General features: G+C 60.7%; 1 protein-coding gene across 1 annotated transcript in view; it reads right to left on the bottom strand.

Annotated features, from left to right (window-relative positions):
- SIK1 (salt inducible kinase 1) overlaps positions 1-7,406 on the bottom strand; it is a 12,939-nt gene extending 5,533 nt beyond the window's left edge. The window contains exons 1-12 of the mRNA XM_077755368.1: positions 7,240-7,406; positions 6,689-6,805; positions 4,229-4,292; positions 3,899-4,060; positions 3,629-3,753; positions 3,412-3,535; positions 2,727-2,950; positions 2,304-2,453; positions 1,829-1,951; positions 1,488-1,704; positions 654-932; positions 4-94 (exon numbers count right to left, since the gene is read on the bottom strand). Coding sequence (XP_077611494.1) covers positions 4-94; positions 654-932; positions 1,488-1,704; positions 1,829-1,951; positions 2,304-2,453; positions 2,727-2,950; positions 3,412-3,535; positions 3,629-3,753; positions 3,899-4,060; positions 4,229-4,292; positions 6,689-6,805; positions 7,240-7,395 — 1,832 coding nt within the window. The 5' untranslated portion in view covers positions 7,396-7,406. The remainder of the gene's footprint in view (positions 1-3; positions 95-653; positions 933-1,487; positions 1,705-1,828; positions 1,952-2,303; positions 2,454-2,726; positions 2,951-3,411; positions 3,536-3,628; positions 3,754-3,898; positions 4,061-4,228; positions 4,293-6,688; positions 6,806-7,239) is intronic.
- Between the last annotated feature and the right edge of the window lie 1,194 nt (positions 7,407-8,600).

Below are 8,600 nucleotides of genomic sequence, written 5' to 3'. Positions count from 1 at the left end.
CACACCTGGCGAGCCAGCCCCTTGATCTTGTTCAGGCCCAGGAGCCCTTTGGCCCTCGTGCTCTTCCGCAGCTGCTGCCGGAAGGCTTTCAGCCCTGGGGGGAGGGGACGGCAACATCAAGCCGGTCAGCGGGTGTCCATCCCGGCTTGCCAGGCTGTGCAGACCCTCGGGCAGGCGAAAGCAAGAAGGGACCCCATGCACACAGGATGGCATGAATGGATGGCTTTCCTGTGGGGGCCAAGGGCACCTCCTGAGGCTAAGTCATCTTTGTTTCAGAATTTGATTTGGGGCAGCAGCTCCAACCCCAAACAGGGATGAGTCTGGGCAGACAGAGGAGGGCGCGAGAGGGGCTGCGGGCTGAGTGGGGAGCCCAGGTAGGGAGCTGCCTCCGTGGAGGGCCCCTCCCTGACCGGCCCCTCCTCCAGATGAGGTGCCGTGGCCTGGCATTTGGTGTCTCCCGGGCTTTCAGGACCGGCCACTAGGAGACCCCGCGCGTCTGTCCCTGAAGACGGGGACGCCTAGAGCTTGGAGCTCCGTCCAGGCCTGGCCAGACTTGGGGCACGCCATGTGCATGGGGACAGAGTGACGCCCTCCCAGGGCCACACACAGCATCTTCTGGGAAAGGCGGAAGGTGAGCAGGAAAGGGAAGTCACCTTGAGTGAGTGAGGTGTCCGACGCCCTCCGGCCTTCCTGGAAGCTGATGGGGAGCAGAGCGGCCCCTCCCGGGGCCCCCCGAGCCTGCAGCACTGGGGTGGCGGACTGGGCGCCCAGGAGCGGTGAGGCCAGCCTGAGCGGGGAACAGGCACCCACCAGCCCCTGGGCGGCCAGGCGCCCACTGAGCCCCGCTGGGCCGTCGCAGGCCGAGAAGGTCAAACAGCTGTCGGAACTGGTGCCTTCCGCGGGGCTCGCGGCAGAGGAGGAGATGACGATGCCTGCAGGAGAAGACACACACTCCTGAGGGGCCCCTGGCGCTCCCCAAGACCAGAAGCAACCCGCCAGCACCCAAGTTTTCAATGGAAGTCACAAGTGCCAACGGCCCCAGAAGAGGAGCAGACAGGGACACTTTGTGCCTGGCACCCAGCTCCGGGGCCCTGGGACAGCCCGTGCGGCCTGCTGACAGGGGCAGACGGCGGTACTGGCCTCCTCGTCCGCCCCTCAACGTGGGGCAGGAGTCTACGACGGCCCGAGGCTGTCGAGGTTTGGGAGCCGCGATGGTGGCCGGCCACCTCGACGGCGCGGCTGTCGCTGCAGCCGTCCAGAAGGGCTCAGACTAGGACACTGGTGGGCTGAGGACCGGCCCTTCCAGGCCCTGGGGGCAGCCAGACCCCATGCCGTCCTGCCCCTGAAGGACCATGTGCAGTCATGAAGTAGAATGTGTGCAATCATATGGTGCCCAGCCGATAAGGGACGCTCGCCATCGGCCGGTGGGAGCCCCCGCCGTGTGGCCGTCCACCGGGCCCGCCTTCCTGACCCACGGGGACACTTACATGGAGGGGCGCTCGGGGAGAAGCAGGTGGAGACCTCGGCCAGAGTGTGCCTCCGGCCTGTGCCGCCAGACAGGGGCTTCTGTGCCTCCCGCTCCTCCTCCAGGCTGTGGCCCGGCCTGACCTCCTCGCTGATGGTCACGTCCAGCAGGCCACTTGGGGAGATGGAGCGATTCCGGAACACTCCGTTGCAGTTGGCGTCCAGGGGAAAGAGCAGGGGCTGGGAGGGACGGACACAAACCAGTAACTCCTGGGGCTCCATGGCAGCTGGGTGGGGGCCGTCACCACGGCAGGGAGAGCCCCCCCAGCCCCCACGCGACGGCTGCCCAGTGGAGGTCACACACCCGGAGTGAGCTGAGGGGGTCACAGTCCGTGTCCACCTGCAGGACAGACTGCCCGAAGGCCTGGGGCTGCGGGCACAGCAGGGAGGACCGGAAAGAGTCAGCAGACAGGCCTTCCTGAGGCACCTGCGGGCCGGCAGAGCACGGGCGTCAGCAGGGAGGCGGTTCTGGGGACGACCGCAAACAGCGGCGCTAGAAGGACCCCGCCGGCTTTGCTACGGGCTGGGAGGTCAGTCACGAGCTGCTGGGCCCAGGAGAGGGGTGACCAGGGCGAGGTGTCGAGAGGCCAGATCGGGGACGGTTAAGAACCAAGTGGCTGCAGGGTCACCCCCTCTTCTCACACGGGAACCCCCAACCCCCGTGCCGCACAGGCAGGAGACGGGACCTGGGGGCCAGCGGGCCCGTCTGGGCAACGGCCTGGGACAGGCGGGGGAGGGGCGCGCGGTCCAGGCGGGGCTCGGAAGGGGCTGTCCCCCACCTCACAGCCGCTGAGGTCCGAGCTCCGCGGCCGCTGCTGCCGGGCCGGGCCAGGCCGCGCCGACGGCTGAGTGAGCCGATGCTCCTTCAGCCGCTCGAGGAGGAGGTAATAGATGGCAGCAAAGTGGTTGTAGCTGCTGTTCTGCAGCGACTGGAGGAGGCGGAGAGAAGCGGGGTCAGAGTGTGGCCAGCAGGGGGAAGAGCGGGGTGGCAGGGCTCCCGTAGTGGGGGCGGGGGAGGCTCCCCGACAAGACTGTTCCCAGGGTTATTCTTGGGTGGCCGAGAATATCCTTTAGAGGAGTGGACAGCTGGCCCTTAAATTAGCCCGTGTTCCGGTTTTAACCCGACTGGCAAGCGCCTGCTGTCCCTCGGGGCGGCGCCTCTCCCGGCAGAGCCCGCGCGGCCGGGCGGTGGTGGTCCTCACCTCCACGGTCCTCTGCCGGTCGATGCCCAGGGTGTCCATGATGCCCAGCGCCCGCTCGTCATACTGGCCCAGGTTGGAGGTGCAGCCAAGCGCGGGGCAGGCCGTGCAGGGCGGCCGCGGCACGGCGGGCTCTGCCTGCATCCACCGGTGCTGCCGGATCTGGGCGATGGTGATGCGCTTGGCGGGGTCCACCACCAGCATGCGCCGGATCAGCGTCTCACAGTCTGGGGGGAGGGAGGCCCGCTGAGCCCAGGCGGCCGCCTGCGTGCCTGCTCCCGCCACCGCCCAGCTGGGTCCCGCCACGGCAACACGCGAGTTCCTGATGGCAACATGCGAGTGACTGTCCTAAAGGCTGCAGAGCCGGGGGCGTGGCCCTGAAGAGCCACCACTCGAGGGCTTGGTCCCCTGAGGGGATGTGGTCCTGCTGACCCACCCCACACAGAGGACCCCAGTGACCAGGCCAGCCGGCCAGCATCCCAGACACCAGGCCCCCTCGGGGGGACGGCAGAGCTGAGTCCCCCGCCGGCCGCACAGGTGGGGCAGTGAGGAAGCGCCGTGGGCTGGGTGCCTGCTGCAGGCGGCCGGAAAACAGCCCTCAGTAGCGTGGGGCTGATCACGGCCCTGACGGCACGCCCAGCAGCCTGTCCCCGCTTACCCGACAGCCCCACGCGGCCGGCCCACCCACCTTGAGACATGAAGAAGGGGATGCGGAAGCGGCCCTCCAGCACCCGCTGCCGCAGCGCCGGCAGGCTGGGCCCGTCGAAGGGCAGCGACCCGCACACCAGGACGTACAGCACGACGCCAAGGCTCTGCAAAGGGCCACACGGCCTCGCATCAGCGCCCGCTCGCCCGCGCCAGCACCCGGGCGCCTGGCCGACGCGCGCCACCCACGCGGGACCTACCCAGATGTCCAGCTGGGGGCCTTCGTACTCCTTCCCCTCGAAGACCTCGGGGGCCGCGTACGGGGGGCTCCCACACCACGTGGACAGGGGCTCTCCTGACTTGTAGAAATTCCCAAATCCAAAATCTGAGTGACAGGAACACAGACGGTGAGGTCACGGCAGAAACGGCAGGGCCACGGACACAAAGGTGTGCACTTCACCAGCGGGGGCCTCGTGAGACAGCACTTCCGGGGCTTGGGGACACCCCCCGCCCCCCAGAGGGCCCCTTGCCTGCCAGCTTGATGTCCATGCTGCCATCCAGAAGTAGGTTTTCGGTCTTCAGGTCCCGGTGGACGATGTGGTGGCTGTGGCAGTACTCCACGGCGGACAGAATCTGCCAGAACTTCTTCCGTGCCTCGTTCTCGCTGAGGTGCCCGTTGGAGGTCAAATAATCTGAGGGGGGGTGACAAGACGGAGCTACAGGCCTGACGTCCAGGAGTCTGGCCGTCGCCTGGAGCACGAACGCGGGAGGCGGGACAGACCCACGCGCTGGAGGGCAATTCCCGGCCAGTTACACCGACCAACCGCTTTCAATGGGTGTCAGACACAGGCGGGGCTTACCAAACATTTCTCCGTTTTTTGCAAATTCGGTGACAATGTAAAGCATGTCCTTTGTTTCCATAACCTAAAAACACAAAGGCCTAACGTTTAACCACACGGAAAGAGAACATACCAACGGCATAAATAATCTACTCGAACCCCAGTCAATTGTTAACTTCCCCAAGGATGAGTGGCTCCGTTATCTTTCAAAAGGAAAGAAAATAAGCACTTCTGCGTTAAAGAAAACAGACACGGGAGGTTCCTATTCAGAAAAAGAATTTAAGAGTTCGGAGGTGAATTCCTCACTAGCCTGCCTATCCAAATGCACTAGAACCTTCCTGCACTGGTGCGTTAACCCGACTGCCTCACCAGCTCGCCCGCGGGGAGGCCTCAGAGGTCGGACTCCCGCGGGGTGCACTGCTGGGGCTTTCTTCCAGAAGCCTAGCAGGCAACAGATGATGCAGGCCGGCACAAGCAGAATGATGGAGAAAAACACCCCTTCCCGCTCTGCGTTACTGACGCGTAAAGCAGGCGCTGAGCAGCGGGCCCCGCGGGGGAAGCTCCAGCAGACTGCTCTCTGCGCGGCAAAGCCCTCAGCGCGTGCCAGCAGCAACGGCCAATGTCAAACACACCCGAAAGGCTCACCTCCGGGTCGAGAATTTGACTTCACTTTGAAGACCAGTTTAAAAAGGGTTTGAAAAACAGCTAGTTAAGAAAGAAGATAACATTGACATCTTTGGAGCTAAAAGAAGCAAATCCGACGCCTGCCCGTGTGTTTTAAAAGATTTCAAAGGGAGAGACGCAAGGACAACACATTTCTTACAGAAACAGATTTCTTTAGGGTTTGAAATCCAGTTTTTCCTTAAAAAAGACACTTTAAAAGGCGACTGCTTTCAGCCATAAATCTAACAAGAAAGCACACATGGTGTGGTTTAGCAAGGATCTCAACCGTCCTGGCTCCCAAGCGTGCGGCAGAGGCCCGAGCGGGAAGCCGCGGTGTATCCCTCCCCTCGGTGCGTGAGAGAGGCGGAGAAAGAGTTAAGGGTAAACGTGTTTGGAGTTTCAGGGAACCTCTAGGCAAGAGTGAGGTGTCTCAGCAAGGCTCTGGGGCTGGGCCGGCCGGATGGGATGAGACACCAGCGTCACAGCCCAAAACGACAGGCACTGCGGTCCCGCTGAAGCCTGCCACGTCCGAGCAGTTAAAGCGACCCAGAGAGCGACGGGAGATCACACCCCCCGCAGGACCTCTGACTGATGACGTGGGCGATGTGCCGTCTAACCGGGCTGCCCCACACAATGGGCCGGCCGAGGGACAGGAAGGCCAGGAAGGTGCACTCTGGCCCATCCCTCCAGCAAAGTCGAAAACAGGGCTCGGCCCACTCCTGCGGAAACGGGCCACGCACATTTCTCAGGCACTGACATCAGCGGCCGCGGAGGAAACGTCTTATCAAAGCAGCACAACTAAAAATGACACAGAAACAAAACACCAGCCCGAGCGTACGGTGTAGGGTTGACGACTGCACTTAATGACTCTTAGTGAACTGTCATTCGGGGGAACACAAGCCCGGTGACGCTACTTCCGTGGGACAGTTTTCGATTCTAACGCCTTCTCTGGCCACACTGCACGCTGAGCCCTGTCATGGGCACAAGCGCACACGCGCTGTCCCGTGTTCATCCCAGATTCACGGGGCTTCACAAGAATCCCCAAAAGGAACTTACACCATCCAGACAGCTGGATGGACTACCGAGCATTTGCAAAAAAAGCACTCTTTTGCGAGCAGACTGGGTCTCATCTGCGGAAGTGATCGGGTGAGTAAGAGGCTGCTTTACTGTGCTCATTAAATCAGAGCTTATTCCAAAGACATGATTTATCAGTCATAACACGGTAACAACAAAGCCACAAAACAAACCGACAGACGGACGGGGCGAGGCAAGTTCTCAACACGGATTAAACGACAAGGTCTCTGTTCTCAGCACGGCAAAAGTATTTTTCATCTCTCCATTTTTGACGGAAGACAAATGCTTTTACTACTGCCTTTGCAAAGAGAAGTTCACGGAAACGGGTAAACGCAGCCGGTTTTAAAGTTTAATAATTATCTGCAAAGAGGGAAGTGTCTCCTTCCACTAAAATCTGTCCTTTCACGTTAAATGCCTGACGTGTGCCAATACATAGGTCTGGTTGTTTTCTTAGGAAAGTAACTCTAACAACCGACCTCTACGCATTTAAAACTGGAGTGAATGACAATACTAAATAAAATTTTAATGAGGCAAATCTCAATTATGATCCCAAAGCAAGAAAATAATAGAAAATGCTTACAGAAGAGCTTACAGAAATCAATCTATTTACCTTACACAGCCAACTCCCTGCCTCCCACACACGCCCAAAGAGAGGGGCAAAATTCAGAAACTGCAGACTTATTGTTGAAAATAAAGTTACACACTTGCCAGAAGAAACAGCAAAAGACAAACTTGAGTCCTTACCTGATAAAGCTTTATGATGTGAGGATGATTCAGAAGCTTCATGATCTGAACCTCACGATATATTTTCTCCAAGTTACTGGAGTCTAATCGAGTTTTATCGATTATTTTTATTGCAACCTACAGTTTAAAAGAAAGGATATTTTTGTCCCCAAAAAACAAAACAAAAAACCTTTCATTTACACATTTTTGCTTTTTGCATCTTAATTTCTATAACACTTTATGTCCCCAAAAAGTCACAAAAAGTAGGGGGGGGGCACACTAACCATTAATGGTACTTAAAGTTAAGGAATTATCTTAAATGTCTGCTAGCTCCCTTTATAAGGTCTTCGGGAGGATCCCAGAGCCCCACACTCCTGGGCCATCTGGTCATTACCCTCTCTGCTGTCCCCTAATACTTGTACAAATTATTCAGAATCAAAACATACAGCATATTCAGTCTTCACGGAACTGAGAACTGTCAGGGCTGAGACATTGCAGGATGAACGCTAAGGACACGGAAGCCACCCAGCGGCCCCTGGGGAGGGTCCTCACCGGCCGGGTCTGGTACGCACCTGGGTTTTGGTGACTCGATGCCGGGCCAGCTTCACCACGGCGAAATTGCCCTTGCCCAGGGTCCGCTCCACGTCGTAAAAGCCCACCCGGAGGGGCTTCTGCTGGCCCTGGCCGGAGCCCGTGGGGGCCGCACTCAACTCCGACATGATCACCATGGCTCCTGGCCGCACCTGCAGGCCACCGGGCAGCGCACTCAACACCCACCGCTGACCCAGCCCCGGCCGACCCCGCTCCCCGCCAACTGCTGGCTCTGCTCCTTCCTAAACACCTCACCCCGCCAGGCGCTTGCCCGCTCCCACGCCTGCCCTCGACCCTCCCGGCCCCAGGACCGCCTGCCCCGCGGGGTGTGTGGACCCCCTCCACGCTGCCGCCCGCGGTGGACCCCATCCCGACCCCCGATCCTCCAGCCCCGCTCCCNAGGCAGCCTGGCCTCCAGTCCTGGGGTGCAGCTCTCCGCCTGCTAGCGCGCGCGCAGCCGCCCTCGCGCGGCGCTCCCACTTCTCTCTCTCTTCGCAAAGGCTTGGTTCTAGGGCAGTTCCCAACCCCCCCGGAAGTGCAGCACAGCGGTTGCTGAATCCTCTTCGGATCCCTAGTCCGGGGGTCCCCTTATCGGAGTACAGGGCCCCAATTTTCATCGAAAGTGCTCGGACTTGGCATCTCTGTTAGGAGAAGGAGCAGGTGGGGCTCAGGAAAGCTCGCAGACTCGCAGAGTGGGGCCACACGGGGTGCCGGGTGACAGCCCGCCAGCTCCCGCCCCCCGAATTGGCCCCCACAGCCCAGAGAAGCACCACCATCTCCAGGGACCCTCTGGGGCTTGGCAGCTGCAGACATGCGGGACCTGGGGGCAGCCCAGCTCCGGTTACCTTTGTTCTGCACGAATCTATTGTTCAGCGAGTGCCAAACGTAAACACAGGAAGTCTGGGCAGCATCTCCTGGCACGGGCCGCCCGGGCGGGATGGGTCAGGTCCTCCTTCTGGCCTCACCCTCCGCCCCTCAAGGCGCCCGGTGGCGTGGATCAGCCCGCCTGGCCCTTTCTCCATCCGATCTGCCCTCAGCGGCTGGTGAAAGACCAGAGGAGGTTGGGGGACCTTTGTAAGGGAGTCCGCGGGCTCTGCGTTGATGAAGGCACCCAGCTGCGAGCAGGGAGGTGAAAAGGCCCGAAGCGGATTCCCTCCCCCCGCCCGCCAGAGGTGTCGGTGGGAATGGGTTCTGCTCACTGAGGTCTTCGAGTTCTTGGGACCAGCTTTGGGAAGCCCAGTTAGCAACGCCTTCGGTGAGGTGGTGATGGCTCTCTGACAAGTGCCGGTGCTCTGCATTCAGATACGGGGAGGACTCTGGCTGGGGGGGGGGCGGGCGGCAG

This window comes from Crocuta crocuta, unplaced genomic scaffold (genome assembly GCF_008692635.1).
Source record: "Crocuta crocuta isolate KB4526 unplaced genomic scaffold, BGI_CrCroc_1.0 scaffold675, whole genome shotgun sequence".
Taxonomy (NCBI): Eukaryota; Metazoa; Chordata; class Mammalia; order Carnivora; family Hyaenidae; genus Crocuta; species Crocuta crocuta.
The sequence above is the reverse complement of the archived record's forward strand: the minus strand, read 5'-3'. Positions and strand labels throughout refer to the sequence as shown.